The 24,446-nt window shown below is 43.5% G+C and overlaps 1 protein-coding gene across 2 annotated transcripts in view; it reads right to left on the reverse strand.

The window, feature by feature from the left end:
- LOC109905333 (mediator of RNA polymerase II transcription subunit 12) overlaps positions 1–23,793 on the reverse strand; it is a 93,823-nt gene extending 70,030 nt beyond the window's left edge. The window contains exons 1-22 of one of the 2 annotated variants that reach the window (XM_020502639.2): positions 23,424–23,792; positions 21,634–21,738; positions 21,329–21,520; positions 20,887–21,046; positions 20,451–20,626; positions 19,298–19,408; positions 18,266–18,538; positions 15,254–15,400; positions 14,401–14,500; positions 14,008–14,144; positions 13,330–13,461; positions 12,804–12,930; positions 11,951–12,174; positions 11,614–11,673; positions 11,303–11,437; positions 7,309–7,453; positions 6,415–6,533; positions 6,005–6,148; positions 5,671–5,834; positions 5,107–5,238; positions 4,494–4,721; positions 4,174–4,318 (exon numbers count right to left, since the gene is read on the reverse strand). In XM_020502639.2, coding sequence (XP_020358228.1) covers positions 4,174–4,318; positions 4,494–4,721; positions 5,107–5,238; positions 5,671–5,834; positions 6,005–6,148; positions 6,415–6,533; positions 7,309–7,453; positions 11,303–11,437; positions 11,614–11,673; positions 11,951–12,174; positions 12,804–12,930; positions 13,330–13,461; positions 14,008–14,144; positions 14,401–14,500; positions 15,254–15,400; positions 18,266–18,538; positions 19,298–19,408; positions 20,451–20,626; positions 20,887–21,046; positions 21,329–21,520; positions 21,634–21,738; positions 23,424–23,525 — 3,258 coding nt within the window. In that variant the 5' untranslated portion in view covers positions 23,526–23,792. Of the gene's footprint in view, positions 1–4,173; positions 4,319–4,493; positions 4,722–5,106; positions 5,239–5,670; positions 5,835–6,004; positions 6,149–6,414; positions 6,534–7,308; positions 7,454–11,302; positions 11,438–11,613; positions 11,674–11,950; positions 12,175–12,803; positions 12,931–13,329; positions 13,462–14,007; positions 14,145–14,400; positions 14,501–15,253; positions 15,401–18,265; positions 18,539–19,297; positions 19,409–20,450; positions 20,627–20,886; positions 21,047–21,328; positions 21,521–21,633; positions 21,739–23,423 lie in introns of both variants that reach the window. The other variant, XM_031790313.1, reaches the window with a different exon arrangement.
- Between the last annotated feature and the right edge of the window lie 653 nt (positions 23,794–24,446).

The raw sequence follows: 24,446 nt of genomic DNA on the forward strand, positions 1-24,446 counted from the left end.
TATCGAATTGATGTTGAGGGCTTGCATTACAGCAGGGCCTCGTTAGATTTAACAGAGAAAGCATCAAGGTCATGGGTTCATGTTTTAATGGCTCGGATTGGACAGCCTACTGTGCTCATTTATATATGATAGACTATGATGCAACACCATTCCTATTAATTATTCTGGATATAATTATAAAATAAATACACTACCGGTCAAAAGTTTCAGAACGCCTACTCATTCAAGGGTTTTAATTTTTTTACTATATTGTAGAATAATAGTGAAGACATTAAAACTATAAAATAACACATATGGAATTATGTAGAAAGCAAAGAAGTGTTAAGCAAATCAAAATATATTTCAGATTCTTCAAATAGCCACCCTTTGCCTTGATGACAACCTTGCACACTCTTGGCATTCTCTCAACCAGCTTCACCTGGAACGCTTTTCCAACAGTCTTGAAGGAGTTCCCACATATGCTAAGCACTTGGTTGGCTGCTTTTTCTTGACTCTTTGGTCCGACTCATCCCAAACCATCTCAATTTGGTTGAGGTCGGGATTGTGGAGGCCAGGTCATCTGATGCAGTACTCAATCACTCTCCTTCTTGGTCAAATGGCCCTTACACAGCCTGGAGGTGTGTTGGGTCATTGTCCTGTTGAGAAAAAAAAATGGATAGGCCCACTATGCTCAAACCAGGTGGGATGGTGTATTGCTGCAGAATGCTGTGGTAGCCATGCTGGTTAAGTGTGCCTTATTCTAAATAAATCGCAGACATTGTCACCAGCAAAGCACCCCACACCATAACAATTCCTCCTCCAATGCTTTACGGTGGGAAATATACATGCAGAGATCATCCGTTCACACACTGTTGGAACCAAAAATCTCATATTTGGACTCCATACCAGACACATTTCCACCGGTCTAATGTCCATTGCTTATGTCTCTTGGCCCAAGCAAGTCTCTTCTTCTTATTGGTGTCCTTTAGTCGTGGTTTCTTTGTAGGAATTCAACCATGAAGGCCTGATTCACGCAGGCTCCTCTGAACAGTTGATCTTGAGATGTGTTTGTTGCTTTAACTCTGAAGCATTTATTTGGGCTGCAATCTCTGCAGCAGAGGTAAGTATGGGTCTTCCATCCCTGAGGCAGTACTCATGAGAGCCAATTTCATCATAGCGCTGGATGGTATTTGCAACTGCACTTGAGGAAACTTTTTTGGGCCCTATATGAACAAGTATATAAATTACACAATTACAAGAAAGTCCTTGCATTTGACTTGCCAATGACTATATGAACCCTGCTTAAAAAGGATGTACAGTGCATTTGGGAAGTATTCAGACCCCTTGACCTTTTCCACATTTTGTTACATTAAAGTCTCATTCTAAAATAGATGACATTAAAAATGCTTCTCATCAATCAATACACAATACCCCATAATGACAGAGCAAAAACAGGTTTAGAAACGTTTGCACATATATATATATTTTTATACACATATATACACACACCCTGCTATGAGCCTCAAAATTGCACTCAGGTGCATCCTGTTTCTATTGATCATCCTTGAGATGTTTCTACAACTTGATTGGAGTCCACCTGGGGTCAATTCAATTGATTGGACATGATTTGGAAAGGCACACACCTGTTTATATAAGGGCACACAGTTGACAGTGCATGCCAAAGCAAAAACCAAGCCATGCGGACAAAGGAGTTGCCTGTAGAGCTCCGAGACAGGATTGTGTTGAAGCACAGATCTGGGGAAGGGTACCAAAACATTTCTACAGAATTCAGTGGCCTCCCATCATTCTTAAATGGAAGAAGTTTGGAACCGCAAAGACTCTTCCTAGAGCTGGCCATTCAGCCACACTGAGCAATTATGTGAGAAAGGCTTTGGTCACTCTGACAGGGCTTCAGAGTTCCTCTGTGGAGATAGGAGAACCTTCCAGATGGACAACCATCTCTGCAGCACTCCACCAATCAGGCCTTTATAGTAGACTCAGACCATGAGAAACAAGATTCTCTGGTGTGATGAAACCAAGATTGAACTCTTTGCCCTGAATGCCAAGAGTCACATCTGGAGGAAACGTGGCACTATGCATGGTGGTGGCTTCGGGACAAGTCTCTGAATGTCCTTGAGTGGCCCAGCCAGAGTCTGGACTTGAACCCGATCGAACATCTCTGGAGAGTCCTGAAAATTGCTGTGAAGCGATGCTCCCATCCAACCTGACAGAGCATGAGAGGATCTGCAGAGAAAAATGGTAGAAACTCCCTAAATACAGCTGTGCCAAGCTTGTAGCGTCATACACAAGAAGGCTCATGGGTGTAATTGCTGCCAAAGGCCCTTCAAAAAAAGTACTGTGTAAAGGATCTGAATTCTTATGTAAATGTGATCTTTTTAAAAATCTTTTTAAAATCTTTTTTTTAAACATTTCAAAATAACTTTTTTTGCTTTGTCATTATGGGGTATTGTGTGTAGATTGATGAGGGGGAAAAAAACTATTTAATCCATTTTTAGAATAAGGCCGTAACATACAATTTGGAAAAAGTCAAGGGGTCTGAATACTTTTAGAATAGTATGGTCATAGGGTAGCTCACAGATATGGGCCAATTTGCATATTTGTTCCTCAAAGTAAACGGGGAATGTTTTGGGGCCAATGTCACACATTGGCCCCAATATTTATAGATTTACCCACTTACGGTCTCTCAAAGACCAACTTAATTCATTCAAACGTGTTAACCATCGTAAGGCTGTCGTTCCAAACGGCATCCCTAGCCATGTCCTCAGAGCATGTGCATACCAGCTGGCTGTTGTGTGTTCGGACATTTTTAATCTCTCTAGCTCAGGCCGCTTCAAATGTCCAATATCATCCCCATTCCCAAGAAAGGGAAAGGAACTGAAAGACTACCGACCCAACACGCATTCCATCATCATGAAGTGCTTTGAGAGTCAACGACCACATCACATCACCCCCACCCCCCCCCATCCGACAGTCGACCCTCTCCAATTCCCCTACTGCCCTGACCGATCCATGGCCCCAATGATGCTGCCACCACCATGTTTGACAGTGGGGATGGTGTGTTCAGGGTGATGAGCTGTGTTGCTTTTACACCAAACATAACGTTTTGCATTGTTGCCAAAAAGTTCAATTTTGGTTTCATCTGACCAGAGCACCTTCTTCCACATGTTTGGTGTGTCTCCCAGGTGGCTTGTGGCAAACTTTAAACAACACTTTTTATGGATATCTTTAAGAAATGGCTTTCTTCTTGCCACTCTTCCATAAAGGCCAGATTTGTGCAATATACGACTGATTGCTGTCCTATGGACAGAGTCTCCCACCTCAGCTGTAGATCTCTGCAGTTCATCCAGAGTGATCATGGGCCTCTTGGCTGCATCTCTGATCAGTCTTCTCCTTGTATGAGCTGAAAGTTTAGAGGGACGGCCAGGTCTTGGTAGATTTGCAGTGGTCTGATACTCCTTCCATTTCAATATTATCGCTTGCACAGTGCTCCTTGGGATGTTTAAAGCTTGGGAAATCTTTTTGTATCCAAATCCGGCTTTAAACTTCTTCACAACAGTATCTCGGACCTGCCTGGTGTGTTCCTTGTTCTTCATGATGCTCTCTGCGCTTTTAACGGACCTCTGAGACTATCACAGTGCAGGTGCATTTATACGGAGACTTGATTACACACAGGTGGATTGTATTTATCATCATTAGTCATTTAGGTCAACATTCAGAGATCCTCACTGAACTTCTGGAGAGAGTTTGCTGCACTGAAAGTAAAGGGGCTGAATAATTTTGCACGCCCAATTTTTCAGTTTTTGATTTGTTAAAAAAGTTTGAAATATCCAATAAATGTCGTTCCACTTCATGATTGTGTCCCACTTGTTGTTGATTCTTCACAAAAAAATACAGTTTTATATCTTTATGTTTGAAGCCTGAAATGTGGCAAAAGGTCGCAAAGTTCAAGGGGGCGGAATACTTTCGCAAGGCACTGTATATATATATTATTTTATTGTCCTGCATCGGAGCTCAAGAATTTCACTGTACCTTGTAATTACATCTGCAACCCTGTACACGTGACTATTAAACTCTCTGAATCTGAATGCATATTAATTGGTGTAGAGAAAGAGCTGCAGGGCTATTGCGCAGTGTGCGCGTGTAGGTGTGCCGAGTGCGTGTGAACACACTCACGTCCACGTTGCACAGCAGGTCATTGAAGCCACAGTTGCCATTGTTGGAGGAGCAGCAGAGGGCCTTGAGGACGCCCAGCCACTCAGCACTCAGAGAGCGACAGTACGCAGTCAGCTCCGCACACAGGATCCCAATGTCATTCACTCTGTATAAATAGACACACAGAGATGGGTATTAAACTCATAACATCTTACTATATAATTCATATAAGATACTCATAACTGGTTAGTTGACAGTCAAGACTCCTGAATTGTTTTAATGCATCTGGACATATCCGCAATCAATTATTGATAACGGTTTTATAGAAAAACAGTGCTTGCCTCTCGGGGTCCCGGTGGTCCACGCACACATCCATGAGGACATTGCAGACAAAACTGTAGCGATTGGCGGGGCTGTCGTTGAGGATCTTACCCACCATGCTGTGGTTGAAGTTGTGGGCCGACGGGTTGGCGATGGCCTCCATCATGAACACAGGGTCCCACAGCATATTGGAGTCTGACGGGTCGATGTTACAGTAGATGGAGTTCTTTACCTTGGAGCAGAACTCACTGGACCAGGGAGGGAGAGACATATTTAGAGAGCCTGGACATTGATGTTTCTGCATTAGGATTCATTTACATGGCACTACAACATTCTATGGCAGCAATGTTAGCTCCCAATTAACATTACATGGGGGATATTAAACAATGCAATGTAACTGAATGTCTAAAAAATGTTACAAATATTCAAAATTCTACTCTCTAAATACATGGCTCTGAGGGAGAGGAAGGACACGGATTGTTTTTAGAATCATTAGACGGCTACCATGTGGGGCCAAATATTTTGGTTTCAACACAATGTTTACTTGACTTAGCCCACTAAAACAATGTCATGGAAATGGTAGAATACAATAAAACTGCATTAAACAGTTGATGGTCCATGTTCATGTTTAACCTGAAGATCTCTCCAAACTTGCTCTTGAGGTGACTGCAGGAGGTATAGAGGTCATACAGGTAGGCCAGGATGCAGCGCTCAGCTGAGGAGCAGTCTGCAGGGTTCACCCCTGACTTCACCACGATGCGCAACCTGGTTAATAAAAATAATTCAACACGTTAATGCAAAAAAACAAAGGACATAACGCTTCCTGTACTAAATGAGATATGGAAGACAGGTTGAATTGAGTTTGCAGGATACAAGGTGACCATTGCAATAGTCCATTTGACTCCAAATATTTGCTTTAGCTATACTTTTTGATGACCTAGGTCTGAATAAAACAGAGACGGGTTTATTGTCAGTGAATGGCCTAAGTACCTGACTGTTTCTGCATTCAAAAACGCTATGCCACTGCCTTGCCCATACAATGGCTAAAGTCGATTCAGACTGGTGACCAGACTATATAATAGAGCTGAATGCCTAGCGGTTGGATAGCGCCCCAGGCTATTGATGTGAATGACTAAGGGTTGGATGGCATTAGCACGCAGGCTATAAAAGGTGAATAGTTAAGCTTGTGTGACTTACCCGTCAAAGACCTGCGCCGTCTGCTCGGGATTGAGGATGAGGCAGGAGTGGTACCTCCGCAGCACGGCCACGATGCACAGACACAAGCCCGTGGTGTAGCTGCCCACCAGGCTGGACGACTTGAGCAGCAGCTCTGCCTCCACCAGGCTCAGCTCGTTCAGCAGCTAGAGACACAGGTACACACACACAGGCACGGGAGAGGGGAAGAAAGAGAAGGTTAATTATACAAATATTAAAACCATTCAGGGAATAAAATAGAAAATATAAATATCACTACGAAAAGTGTAATTAAATGGTACGATTAAATGCATTGACATTAGAGATAAAGCTGTACCTGAATGGCAAAGTCGATGAGGCCACTAATGTTAAGGGAGTACTCCATGAGGTCAAATATGAACTGGATGTGTTGGACCAGGGGCAGGTGATAGGACATCCCTAAGGCAAAGCTGGTGATCTGTTCAAGAACATTCCTGGACACCTAGTCATAGAGAAGAGAAGGGAAACAGGCCTACTGTAAATACATAACTGTGAATATCCATAACATTGCAAACTCTAGTATCAAAATAAAAGTAATTGAAAATATCAGTTTGTAGTGAAAGATGTGGTTTTATAGGAATCATTTAATTTAATTGCATATCATCAGTATCTATTTTTACTGAATAACTTCATAGGATTCCACTAGCAAGTTTTGAAGCACCATTAAAAAAGGTGAGACTGGACTGCTATGGGAGGAGCGTCGCTCACCTGAGAGGTGACCTGGTGCTGGTCAAAGTGGGAGAGGTGCTGAAATTTGGAGAAGATGTCCTCTGCTGTGGGGAAGGCCTCGGGCTTACTCCTCTTCCTCTTCTGTCCTTCATCTCCTCCTGAGAGAGAAAAGAAAATCGACTATTATATATAGGGCCATTCTCAAAGGTTAGAGCTCGTCTGATGACATGTTTATGCCCCAAATGGCACCCCACGCGCTTTTAAAATTCACATTATAAAATAAATTGTGCTCAAATAGCACAATTCAAATATTAAAAGGAAAATAGAAGTTTATTAAACTATTAAAAGGAAAAGAGAAGAAATTACTTGAATAAAATAAGCTAAAGCACTTCAGCCTGAGTAATTATCCCTTTTCAAATAACCCTTGTTAAGGTCACATGCTCTGAGAAATAACATGGGTGGCAGCAACTGACAGCTATTAGCATAGAAATCGGACAGGATGAAAATTAAAATTGAATGAAGGTTGCGAGCTCTATGTAGGAATAGTACGCTATTTGTGAGGTAGCCCGAGAGCTGAGTCAGCATTAAAAAAAAGGGACAGCATCCATAAAAAAACTATGTTAAAAAGATAACGGCTCGCTGCAATCTGCACAAACATTATATGCAGTGTGATATACAGGGAGCACATCTGCTGAGCTCCATAAATCTATGGTTGAACATCACGACTGGTGCGCAGTCATGTCAGAGTCTCGAGTTTCCAGAACGAGCATAGTCTTTCTTATCCCTCTATGTGAAACATGCTAAAAGCAACTGCAGAGAGAAATACATCAAACATACCATTTTGCACGAGGGAAAACAGAAGCCCCATAGATAAGATAATACAAGCAGTTACCATCAATCGTAAAGCATGTAAACCACCAGTAAGGGTCTTACCGGTCTCTGCTGTGCTTTTGCGGTTGAGCACCTTCAAGATGTCTTTGGTGATTTTCTTGATGGCGTGCCTTGCTTCGTCTCGCTGCTTTCCCACGCCGTAGAGCACCACCAGGCGCTGGTTGCACTCGTGACTGGCACTCTCCTCCTGGGAACAACAAGTCAGTCAATGTATGCACTACGCGTTGAGTAGTGGAAGTAGTTTATGTAGCCTGAGATCTGAAGACTTATGTTGGCCCTTAACGCTAATGCCTAGACCAGGGATGGGCAACTTTGCAGGGACTGGGGTTACAAAAAATCTGAACTCATCATGAGTGGCCATACTGGCCCATGGGTCTGAGTACCCACAACCATACCCACCCAGAGCTAGCCCTAGCCCCCCCCCCCATATTGACAGTGTAGAAGAAAGTTTGAGTACATTTTCTGCAATTCTACACATTTTAACATGGGGCATAGAGAACTATTTTAAGTTATAAAGCAAGTTTGCCGCAATTCATTATGCCATGGGGCAGATGAGATTTAGCACATTTTGTCATGGGACAGATTATTTTTTCTTCTTCAGTTTTACAGCAAATTTCCTCCAATTCCAGATATTTTGCCATTAGGTTGAGATAAATGTTTGCAGTTTTTTGCAGTGAGTCAACACATGCATAGTGGAGGTAGTTCCACAGGTAGTTCACAGATGCACCCGCTTGTTCAAATCAAAACGTTATTTTTCACGTGCCGAATACAATGCTTACTTATATGCCATTAACCAACAATGTAGTTCAAGGAATAAATTATCGAAAAAAATTTACTAAATAAAAAAGTTTAACATTTTTAAAAAAAGTAACAATAACGAGGCTATATGCAGGGGGTACCGGTACTAAGTCAATGTGCGGGGGTACAGGTTAGTCAAGGTAATTTGTACATTTAGGTAGGGGTAAAGTGACTATGCATGGATAATAAACATTAAGTAGAAGCAGTGTAAAAAGTGAACAGTCTGACTTGGGTGACTAGAATTGTTGGTCCTTCCTCTGACAACGCCTAGTATATAGGTCCTGGATGTCAGGAAACTTGGCCCCAGTGATGTACTGGGCCATACGCTACACCCTCTGAAGCGCCTTATGGTCAGAGGCCAAGCAGTTGCCATACCAGGTGGTGATGCACTCGATGGTACAGCGGTATAACTTGGAGGATCTGGGGACCCACGCCAAATCTTTTCAGTCTCCTTAAGGGGGAAAAGGCTGTCTTAGTGTGTTTGGACCATGATAGTTTTTTGGGGACATGGACACAAAAGGAACTTGAAACTCTCGACCTACTCCACTACAGCCCCTTTGATGTGAATGGGGGCATGTTGGGCCCTCTTTTTCCTGTAGCCCCACGATCAGATCTTTTGGGTTTTGCCAGGTCTCTGACCACCTCCTTATAGGCTGTCTCATCGCTGTCAGTGATCAGACCTACCACTGTTGTGTCGTCAGCCTACCACTGTTGTGTCGTAATGATGGTGTTGGAACGGTGTTTAGCCATGGAGTCGTGAGTGAACAGGAAGTACAAGAGGGGACTAAGCACGCACTCCTGACTTGCCACCGTGTTGAGGATCAGCATGGCAGGTGTGTTGTTGCTTCCCCTTACCACCTTGTAGTCCAGGATCCAGTAGCAGAGGGAGGTGTTTAGTCCCAGGGTCCTTAGCTTAGTGATGAGCTTTGAGGGCACTATGGTGTTGAGCGCTGAGCTGTCAATGAACAGCATTCTCACACAGGTGTACCTTTTGTCCAGGTGGAAAAGGGCAGTGTGGAACGCAATTGAGATTGTGTCATTTGTGGATTTGTTGGGGCGATACGCAAATAGGAGTGGGACTAGGGTTTCCGGGATGATGGTGTTGATGTGAACCATGACCAGCCCTTCGAAGCACTTCATGGCTACCGACGTGAGTGCTACGGGGCAGTAGTCATTTAGGCAGGCTACCTTTGCTTTTTGGGGCCTAGGGACTATGGTGGTCTTCATGAAACATGTAGGTACTACAGACTCGGTCAGGGAGAGGTTGAAAATGTCAGTGAAGACACCAGCCTGTTGGTCCACGCATGATCTGAGTACAGGTCCTTGTAATCCATCTGGCCCCACGGCCTTGTGAATGTTGACCTGTTTAAAGAAGTCTTACTCACATCAGATGGCGACGGAGAAGGCAGACGTTTTGCGCGCCCCCAGCCGATTGTGGTTTTTCGTTTGCAACTTATTTTTTTACTTACAGTTGAAGTCGGAAGCTTACATACACCTTAGTCAAATACGTTTTCATGATTCCTAACAACTAATCCCAGTAAAAATGAGTCAGTTAGGATCACCACTTTATTTTAAGAATGTGAAATGTCAGAATAATAGGATATTATTTATTTCAGCTTTTATTTATTTCTTTCATCACATTCCCAGTGGGTCAGAAGTTTACATACACTCAATTAGTATTTGGTAGCATTGCATTTAATTGTTTGGGTCAAACGTTTTGGGTCGCCTTCCATAAGCTTCCCACAATAAGTTTGGTGAATTTTGGCTGGTGTAACTGAGTCAGGTTTGTAGGCCTCCTTGCTCTGCTCGCACACGCTTATTTAGTTCTGCTCACAACTTTTCTATAGGATTGACGTCAGGGCTTTATGATGGGCACTCCAATACCTTGACTTTGTTGTCCTTAAGCCATTTTCCCACAACTTTGGACGTATGCTTGGGGTCATTGTTCATTTGGAAGACCCATTTGCGACCAAGCTTTAACTTCCTGACTGATGTCTTAAGATGTTGCTTCAATATATCCACATAAATTTCCCTCTTCATGATGCTATCTATTATGTGAAATGCACCAGTCCCTCCTGCACAACATGACGCTGCCACGCCCGTGCTTCACGGTTGGGATGGTGTTCTTTGGCTTGCAAGCCTCCCCCTTTTTCTTCCAAACATAACGATGGTCATTATGGCCAAACAATTCATCTTCACAAGGTCTATTGCTGTTGTTCTGGGATTGATTTGCACTTTTCGCACCAAAGTACGTTAATTTCTAGGAGACAGAACGCGTCTCCTTCCTGAACGGTATGACGGCTGCGTGGTCCCTTGCGTACTATTGTTTGTACAGATGAACGTGGTACCTTCAGGCATTTGGAAACTGCTCCCAAGGATGAACCAGACTTGTGGAGGTCTACAATTTTTTTTCTGAGGTCTTGCCTGATTTATTTTGATTTTCCCATGATTGAAGAGGTTGAAAACCAGTTTTAAAGGATTCCAAACTAAATGTATGTAAACTTCCGACTTCAACTGTATTTTGTACATAATGTTGCCGCTACCATCTCTTATGACCGAAAATAACTATGACATCAGGACTACGATTACTCACATCAGCTACGGAGAGCATGATCACAGTCGTCCAGAACAGCTGGTGCTCTCATGCATGCTTCAGTGTTTCTTGCCCCGAAGCGAGCATAAAAGGCATTTAGCTCGTCTGGTAGGCTCGCGTCACTGGGCAGCTCGCGGCTGGGTTTCCCTTTGTAGTCCGTAATAGTTTGCAAGCCCAGCCACATCCGACGAGCGTTAGAGCCGCTGAAGTAGGATTCAATCTTTGACTCTTTGCCTGTTCGATGGTTCGTCTGAGGGCAAAGCGTAATTTATTTTAAGTATCCTAATTAGTGTCCCTCTCCTTGAAAGCGGCAGGTCGTTATGAGTTATCTGAGATCTGTAGACTTGTGTTAGCACCCTTAGCGAATGCCTAGTCTTTAGCTCAAAGGGATAACTGTGTCAAATAGTGAGTACATTTGTGCATAGGATATGTAGTGGAGGTTGTGTGAAAAGCATTACCAGAAAACCTGCAAACGTTTGTTACCAATGTAGCGAAAGTAGTTCACAAAGCTTTACTGGGTGATGAGTAAACTTCACTCCCAGAGCCTAGGCTTTTGCCCAGAGGGCTAACATGTCTAGAGTTGCACTGCTAACCCAGAATTAAAATCCATCTGAGCTAGCAAAAACCTTTCTCCGGACTGCTTACCTGGGGGATGGGGAAGTGGGTGGCATACTGGATGTGGCGGGGCTGCTCGTACACCAATGGAAAGGCAGGATCCTGGGCAGTCTTCTCGGGGGAGGGGCTGCCCTTTGACTCACAGTGTATGGGGGGAGAAAACATCTACAAAAAAAGAGACAGCTAAAATTAATAGGGCTGTACACAGGATGGAAAGGTTATCCAGAGGTCAATGGGAAAGTAAGATGAAGTACAGTTAAGAATACTATATAGTTGTGCCAGGGAGAATATTCACTAGTGCACATTACAGTGGATGCCAATTTCTGAGACATGATGCTTACCTCATCGAAATTAGTACTCGAGTTGTGATCAATCTCCATTGACTCTGAGAGACCAGTGTCCTGCGAAAAGAAAAAAATACTATATTTATTCCCCAAATTAATTCAAAAGCAATGTTATTACTGATGGGGCGGCAGGTTGGGCCAGTAACCGTAAGGACGCTGGTTCGAATCCCCGAGACGACCATGTGAAAAATCTGTCAATGTGCCCATGAGCAAGAGACTTAACCCTAATTTCTCCTGTAAGTTGCTCTGGATAACAGCATCTGCTAAACGACTCAAATGTAGGGCGATTCATCATGCACAATGAAATAACAGCAGCCGCCTCCACATAACATGCCTCATTCTTGACACTGCTGCCAGCCTCCCTGCGCTCTGATTCGTCTGAGGGCTCATCGCTAGGGGAACGGGGGCGAGGCAGGTGGGAGTCAGAGGCAAGGTCGCCGCGGGAGATGAGCGTGCACATGTAGATGTTGTGGGAGAAGACATCGTGGCGGATGAGCTCGCAGAAGAGCAGCACCTGGTTGGAAAACTCCACGCGCTCGCTCTCGTTGCTCGGCTCAGCTAAGGAGGAGTGACAGAGGGAGATAGTTTGTTACTATACACTCCAGCATTAGCAGCAGTAACAGAAAGGTTTATAATATGATATGACATTTAGCAAACACTTTTATCCAAAGCAACTAACAGTAGTGCACGCATACATTTTTGTACGGGTGGCCCAAGCAAGAATCAAACGTATTATCCTGATGCAAGCGCCATGCTCTACCAACTAAGCCGCACAGGACCCTTATTAAGTTTAGCAAACCCAATACCCATTCCCCACTATCGTGCCGACTCGAATCAATACTGTGCTGTTGCGGATGTTTTCTTTTCACATTGTCCTTTTCAGCAATAGAGTGGTTGTGTAACTAGACCAGCGCAGTACAGCATAGCTCAAGTCCCAGAGACATAGTAGTGCATAACAACGGGAGACGGTAAATCCAAAAGGGTGCTGGAATAAGGAACAATATTAAGAGATGCAGAGAGCCAAGCTGGCTCCTAAACGGCATCCTATATTGCATTTATAGTGCAGGGCCCTGGTGAAAAGTAGTACATTATAGAAAATAGGGTGCCATTAGGGACAGAGCTGCAGACAACCAAAATAAGGGAATATAATTAAATAGTAGTATGAATGAAGTGAAGGGCAGACTCACTGAGCACGGGGGCCTGAGTGTCCAGGAACTGTAGGAGCACGTCCTGAAACACAGGCAGGGTAGCTGCCGAGAGAGAGCCCGATGACACCGAGCCTTTCTCATCCACCACCTCTGACTCACCGCACCTCTGTGAACTCTCAATCATACGCATAGTGTGAGAACCACTGCAATTGAACAAATATACCTTACAGGGGTAGTACAATTTCATTAAACGATTTAGACAACATTGCAAAGAAAAATAGCCTTCTGGAAATACAAAAACCTATACCTCATCTTATGACAGAATGTAAAATCTTGTTATTTAAAAGGGGTGTGGCCATCTTGATCCTTTATGTAATCTCAAGGTAAAAATCTCTTTTGCATGAGACATGTTTTCAAGAGGCAACAAAGGAGAATCCTCAGGAACAGCTGTGGCTGAGTGACTCATGGGCCCGTGTCATTATGGAGCAGTCACGGTGCGTTGTGCTTTTTGTGTGTGTGTGCTTTTTGTGTGTGTGTGCTTTTTGTGTGTGCGCCTCTCCTTCACCTCGGCTTCGATCTCCGCCTGTCTCTTCTCGAGTAGCTTGGCCACCACCATGGCCCTGTGGCGGCCAGACCTCTTGCAGCACACCGCCCACTCACACAGCAAGGTCACCACTGCGTCATCATCAGGGGACATCTACACAGAGAAACATGTCAGGGCAAAGACCATACAGCACGGAAACCTGTGTCTGGAGATTTCTACGTAGTGTTTCTAGAATGTAATAAAATAGAAAAGAGTTGAATAGAACACAGTTAATTGTCCACAGAAGAAGAAATGATGTGTTATTGGGCAGGTAGCTTAGTGGTTAGAGCGTTGGGTCAGTAACTGAAAGGTTGCTAGATCAAATCCCTGAGCTGACAAGGTAAAAATCTGTCGTTCTGCCCCTGAACAAGGCAGTTAACCCACTGTTCCTAGGCCGTCATTGTAAATCAGAATTTGTTCTTAACTGACTTGCCAAGTTAAATAAAGGTTCAATAAAATAAAAAATATACTGTAATGACTAGTCCAAATGGAATCTGAGGAAGCAGATTTTCTTTTCGCCGCAGTTTTTGTTGGGCTCTTACTCAAACTTTACATTTTGGCTTTTCATCTGCAAGTGCAAATCATTAAAGTCTTCAGACTTGACATATGCAGGAGTGCTCATCTTAGAGACCACTACAATATTGATTGGGAAAAAATTACCTCGTGACCATCTTTGTTCATGCCCGAGCCAAAGATGCGGTTGTAAAGGGAATCCAGGGAATTGCTGAAGTCTGACTTCTCAAAGCTGTGGTTGTCTAGAACCTCCAAGGTGTGTAGGACCCTCCCAATGGTGAAGCCTGGTGAAAGCAGAAAAATGAGGTAAAACACTAAATGTTGCTCACTTCCATTTCCCTTACGCACCTAGGGCTGGATAACCCAAATACAGTTCAATCCTAGGGCTGGACAAAAAGCATGCTCAATGGAGAATCTCCATTGAAATTGATTTTTAGTCCAAGACTAGTCTCAATCTTTGTCAGGGAAAACAGCCCATAGAGTCATTGTCTGGATGTATTATGTAATTTTCTAGGTGCCTCTTAACAGCGGTTTCTTTACCAGCAGTTGTCTCCTGACATTTATCAAAGGACCAGCGGAACTCCACAGCCTGCCCTCGGTCCTTGACCTGCTCCTCTATTTCTCGCACCTTTGCACGGACCTGATGTAAAAGCATAGATAAGACTGAGATAAGCAGATATGGATGTAAATATCTCATGGCTCAAAGTGGAGGAGAGATTGACTTCATCACTACTTGTCTTTGTAAGTGTTGACATGCTAAATGCACCGAGGTGTCTGTTTAAAATACTAGCACACAGCTCTGACATCCATGCATACCCCACAAGACATGTCACAATCCCCAAGTCAAGAACAGACTATGGGAGGAGCACAGTACTATGTAGAGCCATGACTACATGGAACTCTATTCCACATCAGGTAACTGATGCAAGCAGTAGAATCAGATTTTAAAAAACAAATACACCTTAAGGAACAGCAGGGCCTGTGAGGAGACACCCACTTTTCATACACGTATACAACGATTTTGGATTGTAGATATGTGGTAGTAAAGTAGTGGCTGAGGGAACACACTTAATGTGTTATGAAATGTAATGTCATGTAATATTTTAAATTGTATAGAACTGCCTTAATGTTGCTGGACCCTACCTTGGCAGCAGCTAATGGAAATCCTTAATACAAATAGGACAGCTGAGAGGACAAATACAAATCTCAATCTAGTAGGCAAGAGGCATGCAATGATGTTAACCTTTCAATCAATCGACTAATGCATTAGTCTCAAAGTGCTGCGCAGCAAACAGCAGGATCATAATCCAAACCTAATGCCAAAGGTACAGTGGCATGGAATATCTCCCTAGGTGGGAAGAAACCTTGACAAGAACCAGACTCTGGGCCTTACCTGCTGTGTAAAGGTGCCGTTGCCCCCTGGCATGGGCAGGTTGGAGGGGGAGATGGGCAATAGGTCCAGTGGGGAACCAGTCTTGTTCCGGCTATCTGTCAGAGAGTAGTGCCACACCAGGGCACTGGGACAGCACAGCATAATACTCTGACGAAACCAAGACGATGAGAATAAGAATTTAGGGATGTGACTGACAATAGGGCGGCATATAACCTAGCTGTTAGAACATTGGGCCAGTAACCGAAAGGTCACCAGTTTGAATACCCGACAATGTAAAAAAAAAAATCTGTTGATGTGTCCTTGAACAAGGCAGGTAACCCTAATTTCTTGGGGACCTAATCAAGGTCGACAAGAACACAGTGGAACATGATAGTTTGTTGGTGATGTGGAACTTGAAACCTCGGCCTGCTCCACTACAGCCCCTTCGATGTGAATGGGGTCATGTTGGGCCTTCTTTTTCCTGTAGTCCCACGATCAGATATTTTGGGTTGCTCACGTTGAGGGAGAAGTTGTTGTCCTGGCACCGCACTGCCAGGTCTGAGCAGACCTACCACTGTTGTGTCGTCAGCCAACTTAATGATGGTATTGGAGTCGTACTTGGCCACGAAGTGTGGGTGAACAGGGAATACAAGAGACTAAGCACACACCCCTGACTGGCCACCGTGTTGAGGATCAGTGTGGCAGATGTGTTGTTGCCTACCCTTACCACCTGGGAGTGGCCCGTCAGGAAGTCCAGGTTCCAGTTGCAGAGGGAAGTGTTTAATCCCAGGGTCCTTAGCTTAGTGATGAGCTTGGAGGGCACTATGGTGTTGAACACTGAGCTGTAGTCAATGAACAGCATTCTCACATAGGTGTTCCTTTTGTCCAGGTGGAAAAGGGCAGTGTGGAATGCGATTGAGATTGCGTCATCTGTGGATGTGTTGGGGCGGTATGCAAACTGGAGTGGGTTTAGGGTTTCCAGGATGACCGTGTTAATGTGAACCATGACCAGCCTGTCAAAGCACTGCATGGCTACCGACGTGAGTAGTAGTCATTTAGGCAGGTTACCTTTGTGTTCTTGGGCACAGGGACAATGGTGGTCTGCTTTTAACATGTATGTATTACAGACTCGGTCAGGGAGAGGTTGAAAATGTCAGTGAAGACACTTGCCAGTTAGTCTGAGCATGCTTTGAGTACACTTACTGGTTATTCGTCTGGCCCGTGGCTTTGTGAATGTTGGCCTGTTTAACCTCTCTTGGGTATTTTCACATCCGGATGAAAAGCGTGCCCAAAGTAAACTGCCTGTTACTCAGGCCCAGAACCTAGGATATGCATATAATTTGGATTTGGATAGAAAACTCTAAAGTTTCTAAAACTGTTAAAATAATGTCTGCGAGTATAACAGAACTGATATGGCAGGCAAAACACCAAGTTCAAACCATCCCATATCCTATGGGATATCCATATTATTAGGAACCTGGCTGCAGTTCCTATGGCTTCCATTAGATGTCAACAGTCTTTAGAAATTGTTCAATGTTTTTCTTTTGAGAAATGAAGAAGTAGTGCTATTCATTGTAAGTGTCACTCCAGGTGGACTCTACTGTTTTGATGCGCGTTTATTAGATACTTTGTAGGCATGTCTGAATCAAATGCGCCAAATAAATGGACATTTTTGGGACATAAAGACGGATATTATCGAACAAAAGGACCATTTGTGATGTTTGTGACATTTTGGAGTGCCAACAGAAGCAGATCTTCAAAAGTAAGGAATGAATTATATCGCTATGTGTGACTTTTGTGGTGCACCTGCATGGTTGAAATATGATTGTGTGTTTGTATGCGGGGCGCTGTCCTCAGATAATTGCATGGTTTGCTTTCGCCGTAAAGCCTTTTTGAAATCTGACACCGCGGCTGGATTAAGTTAAGCTTAATTTGGATGTAAAACACATTTTTTTAAGAATGTTAAATGTTATTTTTGAATTTCACGCTATTTCACCGGATGTTGGCCGAGTGGGACGCTACAGTCCCACCTGCCCATAAGAAGTTTAAGGTCTTGCTCACATTGGCTACCGAGAGCGTGATCACACAGTCGTCCGGGAACAGCTGGTGCTCTAATGCATGCTTCAGTGTGGCTTGCCTAGAAAGCGGCAACTCTTGGCTGCCCGGCCAAACTGAGCAATTGGGGAGAAGGGCATTGGTCAGGGAGGTGACCAAGAACCCGACGGTCACTCTGACAGAGCTCTAAAGTTCCTCTGTGGAGATGGGAGAACCCTCCAGAAGGACAACCATCTCTACAGCACTCTACCATTCAGGCCTTTATGATAGTGGTGGCAGACAGAAGCCACTCCTCAGTAAAAGGCACATGACAGCCCGCTTGGAGTTTGCCAAAATACACCTAAAGGACTCTCTGACCATGAGAAACAAGATTCTCTGGTCTGATGAAACCAAGATTGAACTCTTTGGCCTGAATGCCAGACTGGAATAAACTTGGCATATCCCTACGGTGAAGTATGGTGGTGGCAGCATCATGCTGTGTCAGTGTTTTTCAGCGGCAGGGGAATGAAAGACGAGTCAGGATCGAGGAAAAGATTAATGGAACAAAGTACAGAAAGATCATTGATGAAAACCTGCTCCAGAGAGCTCAGGACCTCAGACTGGGGCTAAGATTCACCTTCAACAGGACAACAGCCATAAGCACACAGCCAAGACAGCACAGGAGTAGCTTCGGGACAAATCTCTAAATTAACTTTAGTGGCCTAGCCAGAACCCGATTTAATCAATTATAGAAAAAGGCTGTAACCTAACAAAAAGTGGAAAAGTCAAGGGGTATGAATTCTTTCCGAAGGCACTGTAAATATAACATGGAAAATCAGAAACAATCACAACACTGAACATTTTACCAAAGCTAGTTCACCAACTTAGTCATGTACCATACTAGCCTGATGGCTTAGCAGTAATATTAATAGTACTGCAGTAGCAGTAATAAGCAATCCATTCAGTTCAGTGGGAAGGCTATTGAGCGTGTTTGTGTACCTGTAGCATGCAGCTCAGCCCAAACACCAAGGGCCTGTGTTGAGGGCAGATGTAGAAGTCTGTAAATGGGGTCTGGGGCTGATTGCCCCCTGCGGGCTGGGAGGTGGGCATGGGGGGCAGGGCGTTCCCTGGCTGTGCCAGGATGCTGTGGGCCGGGTGTCCCCCGGCGCCGGGCCCCAGGCTCCCGTCACTTAGCAGCAGGTTGAGGCGTCGCGTGCAGAAATAGGCCAGCCTCCGGGACAGGTAGGCCGACTGCACAAATTCCCCTAAGTACTGAAGGAGGGGACATGACTCACAAGGTCAGTACACACTCTTCAGAGCTGATATGTGATCACAACAATGGAATACGGGGGGAAAAAATAGAGGAGAGGGTAGTTAAGTCAGCTTCAATGACTAACCTGTAAAAGTTAACCTGTAACGCAGTGCAGGTAAATACATTTACTTCCAAGTGGATTAAACTGCACCGCCAGGGGAATATTACTGAGATATCGTTTGTTACTTAGGTTATTGTTAGAAGACTGCTAATGAACTTGGTGCTTGGCGTCACCCTGAGAGTGTCATATTAACAATGTACCATTTCTGCACAAAAGTTAGTTTGAAAAAGTAGCTTATAATGCCCCCAAATGTATAATTAGAAGTTACCAGAAACCCTGGACATTTCCTGATTCTTGAAGATAAATTACATCTCGAGTGTCTCCTTAAGTTACTCTTTCCACGTGAAATGTGTGGTTTGTAACATGGAGAATGAAATCCATCACTGCAGTAGGAGAAAGATAGTCTAGGAGAAAGGTCGCTAGTTTGAATCCCTGCACTGACAAGGTAAAACATCTGCCGATGTGCTCAAGCAAGGCACTTAACACTAATTGATAATAGCAGACCCTGGCCGTGACCTCAAGTCTCCAAAGGTGTCTCGGGGGAGCTGGGATATGCAAAAAACACATTTCCAATACACACTTGTGTGAAATAGGAAAAACATAAGCAACCACCAAATTATTAAGATGATGGGTGCTGTATGGATGGTATAGGCATTACCTGTAGCAGGAGGGGCAGTAGCAGCTTCAGAAGCTCGTCCTCTCCAGGTCGGACCTTCTCGGAGCATTCCAACACCCACGTGAGGAACTCGTGTCTGTCTAGCATGCCATCCTGGATGCAAGCAAACAACCGTTTGTTATTGCTTGGTCTTCTACAACAAGGTATTTAGCGTAAATTAATCCTATGAAATTACTCCATTTCACTATTAATTCAGGGAGGTTTTAAAATGCCTCGCAAAGAAGGGCACATATTTGTAGAAAAAGCAGACACTGAATATCCCTTTGAGCATGGTGAAGTTATTAACTATGCTTTGGGTGGTGTATCAATACACCCAGTCACTACAAAGATACAGGTGTCCTTCTTAACTCAGTTGCCGGAGAGGAAGGAAACTGCTCAGGGATGTCATGATGAGGGCAATGGTGATTTTAAAACAGTTACAGAGTTTAATAGTTGTGAAGGGAGAAAACTGAGGATGGATGAACATTGTAGTTACACCACAATACTAACCTGTACAGAATAAAAAATATTCCAAAACATGTATCCTGTTTGCAATAAGGCACTAAAGTAATACTGCAAAAAATGTGGCAAAGAAAGGTACTTTTTGTCCTAAATACAAAGCATGTTTGGGGAAAATCCAACATCACCAAGTACCAATCTTCATATTTTCAAGCGTGGTGGTGTCTGTCTGTATCATGTTTTGGATATGCTCGTATTTTTGCTTGTTTGTGATGCTATGTTTGCATCTGGCCTTAATCATAAAATCCATACATTGTCTTATCGCTTACCTCATGGTTTAGTTTAACAAATAAATGACTGGCCCTCTAACAATAAGCTAACTTGCTAGCAGTTTCATGACATTTTCCCCTTCAACGAACCACTAATTATACAGTGACATAGTGAAATAGGACTATACTATCACAACAGCCATTGCAGACAACTGTGTAAAGCTAACATCAAAGTAACAATTCTAACCAAGTAACAACTCAATTTCAAACTGTTCAGTGAAAAAAATTGCAGTTTGCTTATCACAAACTCATCAGACATAGGTCCCTGGTTGAGGCAGGCAGACATATGAAAACCTGAAGACAGACATGCAACCCGACACTGGCAGACAAACAGACAAAGAAACAGACAAACCAAAGGACCATCCAACCTGGAACATGAACATGGCCAGCTTCTCATTGTACTCCCACTGCTTCATGGCCGTGTCCACCTCGGCCGAGGTGGCCGGGAGAGGAGAGCCACAGCCCTGGCTGGGAGACTGGCGGTAGAACTCGGCCACCTTCTGCAACTGTTCCCACAGGTACTTTGTGATGATCTGAGTCCATTCTGCAGTGCAGACAGAAAGAACAGTTCAATTCCTCACAATGACATATGCTCCTGTTAATGCAGCATGACTGAGCAAAATTCTAGAGATAAAGCAGCCTATCTTTTCTAAATGGCAGTGAACACACCCAGGATATTGGAATGTTACATTATTGAGGAGCTTTGGCCACAGGGGGGTAGCTGGAAAATGCTCAATCATAAAAAAACTGATGTTCCTAGGAGGATGGATAGGCTATATATTATTTTAAGGAGTGTTTGCTTACCTATGCAGGGGTCAATCACGTGCCGCTTCTTGACTTTTGTTTCTGTAATGGCGGCGTGGTACGCACAGGTCATCTTGATCATCCATGCTGAGCGCATCACAGGTACTGTGTACTTGGCCAAGTAGCCAAAAACCTCCTCCTTTTTACTAAAGATCGGCACCTAGCACACCAACACAATTTAACAAAACAGGTTTGATGGAGGATGTTGCTGCAGAATATTTTTTAGAATTTTGAGTTTGTGAGGGTGCTGATATAATTTGAAGTGAGCCATTTTAAGAGTGCTGAAGAACAGTGAGCCTGATTCGAACTCATACTGACATGTGCTCCAGAGACAGTGCATAGGTTGGTAGACCACCCCAGGCCAGAACACAACATATTTCTTTCACAATGTAGTGCTCTGCTGAATGTGCACCGCAGGGATGTTTTTGGAACAAAGTCCTACCTTCTTTGCCAGCTGGGTGAGTGGTTTAGTTCCGGCCAAATCTGTAAACCAGTTGTTGATAGAGCTCTGTGACCTGGCAGTAACGAGCCAGAAATTGTCCTTCTGGTTAACCTGCGGCTTCCGTTTGCCTGTGTCTGGAAATGTGTTGTAGCGCAGCTTCTCTGCAATGATGCTGCTGAAATTTGAACTAATCTGTTGGGGTAATAGGGAAGTATGCAATGAACAAGAGATCCTACTATACATACAACATGAATCATGATTCACTACATGTGATACAAAGAGAAACATTACGAGTAGAAGATCACCTTTGAGGGATTGAAGTTGACATTTTTAGCACTTCCATGTTCATCCCCTGACACTGCCGGTTGATTATTAAATCCTTGCTTCACATTCAACGCAGTCAATTCATCCTGGAACAGAAATTGACATAGATCTCGTGAAATTCAGTCCATGCAGTTGATGAAGTCACACAATGAACACCTGAACACAAAACAAATGGCGAATAGCTCATTGGGGGATTGAGTAGCTAGATAATAAAATAGAGTTTACAGTTTTACATTTTACTCATTTAGCAGAGGCTCTTATCCAGAGCGAATTACAGTTTGTGCATTCATCTTTAAGAGAACTCGGTGAGACAACCACATCACAGTCGTAGTAAGTACATTTATCAGCATTTATCAACAAAGATGTGGCGACATCCAGAATGTCTGAAACCCTCCCCTATATGACATTCTTTTTTACTTGGAATCCAGTAGTGGGCGGCAATACAACTTTTGGGATGTAGTCCACCCTAAAACCTCACCGAACGTGGTCATGTCTATATGGGGTACAGCTTTTGTCAAAATTGCTGCGTAAGTTCTTCTAGACCTGCTACGAAAAGTCAATTGACAAAAGCTGTATCCCCTCTAGACAAAACCGAAGAAGAGCTAGGGTTTCAGATGTTTTTGGAAGATGGGCAAGGACTCTGCTGTCCTAGCATCAGGGGGAAGCTAGTTACACCATTGGGGTGCCAAGACAGAGAAGAGTACTAACTGCTGAGCGGGAGTTGACCTCCCATAGGGGTGGGACTGCCAAGAGACCAGAGGGGGCAATTATTTTTACTAAGTCTAAGGATCCTATGCCAAAAATGCCTGGAAAGTGAACTGACATGTCACTGTAATTAGTAGAAGCTCTACATCATGACCAATAGTTTCCCACAGCAATTTGTACAAAAGTAGTCTCCTGGCACAGTAAATGAGAACTCCAGACAGTGCTAGCTAGCTAAAATTATATGGCTAACGTTATCTAGCTATGGTATTGGTAGCTAAACTAGTAGTTCACGTTAGCTAGACAAACATTGTAGATTATAATAGCTAGACACACACATGCTAACATTAGCTATGTTAGCACAACATGCAAGGCTTCTCCCCAAAGAATGTATGAGGCGATGCGCCACCTTCTGGCAATTTTTTGGCAGTTACAGGTGTTCAAAAACACAAAAATCTCTTGAGTCCTCTGGCTGAACTCAGCAGCACCACCTTGTTAAATCCTGGGGTGAACCCTCAATGGTAATGTTAACCGTTTGCCAATTTGTGAAAATGAAGGCATTTAGCTAGCTAACATAGCTGCTAAATATGCTAGCTAAGTAGCTACCTAGTTGTTATCGATCAAGCTTCCCCAAAATGAATCCGAGTTGTGTACCTAGCTAACTAACGTTACATTAAATGCAAGCAAGTTGACCTAATCTGCAACCATGCAAGTAACGTTAATGGTTAGTGCACTAATTTGATCACTTGAAATATGGCCAAATTATCTCTCGTAAAGTTTACATTTTGGTTACGTTAGAAAAGGTTGGCTAGCTAACTACGAGCTAGAATGCTCCTGTTATCAAGCTAACATTACCTGGTTGATGTTTAGCAAACTGAAAAGCCAAGTAACGTTAGCTGTTCATTGTTATTGCTAGAGAGACTGGCTTGGGCCTGTGATAGCCGTCTGGGACTAGCTAGCAACCGTAGTTAGTTAGCTAATGGGACTCCTTTCCAAATAACGGTAGCTAGGCTCTTTGTGTCAATTTGTCTTTGCAACGTTGGTTTGAGAAACGATTTAAGTTTCTGACCTCTTTTTGCTTTGGGTCTTGAGGATAAACGTCCGGAGGTCCGAGTCGTGGCCGCTTCAGTGGCCGGTGTTCGTAACTCAGGATCCCAAAAGCAGCCATCATTCAGCGGCATCACAGCCAAGGCTTTTCTCTTTCCGTTGGGCTCACTAGTTCCCACAGCCACAAAGTCACAATTATGGCTAAATCCCTCCTATTTCTCTTCACATAGTCTGATTTTAAACGTAACCACACTGTTAACCTCACCTTAAATTAAGGCCAAGAAACGATTCTCCCCCCCGTTATTTTTTACGATATAGTCAATTTTGACTTTGTGGCTGTAGTAACTAGGAGACAACCCTTTTTCGGGTCTTGGAAGCCGGAAGGACGCTGATGCAGATAAGAGAACTCAATATACGGTCGTCACTAGTTACCAAAGCCACAAAGTCATACACCCCGCCTATTTCTAACATGTATCTTTCTTAAAATCTGTTTTTATACCTAACCCCAACCTTCTTGCTAATTTTATACCTAATCCTAACCATAGATTAAGACAAAAAAGCACATTTTGTTTTTTATTAATTTTTACGATATAGCCCCTTTATTTTTTACTTTGTACCTGTGGTAATTACATGTCATTTGTAATGTGCCGACTATACATTCATTCACATTCTACAAAATAGCTAATAATATTCTTTCTTTACATCCATTTTTATTCATGCTATAGGTTTGTTTATGAACCGGGTAGTTTAGATCCTGGATGTTGATAGGCTGAAACAACCTGCATAATGCATAGTTTGTGTGGAATTTACTCTGTTTTATATTGCAATAAAGTATAAATGTCCACATGACAGATCATGAAATCATTAGCAGTTTAGCAGCGAACCTAGTGAAACCTAATTGTGATTGTTGGCATTAATTATTATTATTAGTAGTATTCCTCTTCCTCCCCATAAGGCCAAATTAAAATGCAAATTCCCATGAAATGGTGAGGCCTTGGAAGGTGCAATTAAAGACAGTATGAAGATAGGAAAAAACTGCTTCTCC

Source organism: Oncorhynchus kisutch, linkage group LG15 (genome assembly GCF_002021735.2).
Source record: "Oncorhynchus kisutch isolate 150728-3 linkage group LG15, Okis_V2, whole genome shotgun sequence".
NCBI classification, from domain to species: domain Eukaryota; kingdom Metazoa; phylum Chordata; class Actinopteri; order Salmoniformes; family Salmonidae; genus Oncorhynchus; species Oncorhynchus kisutch.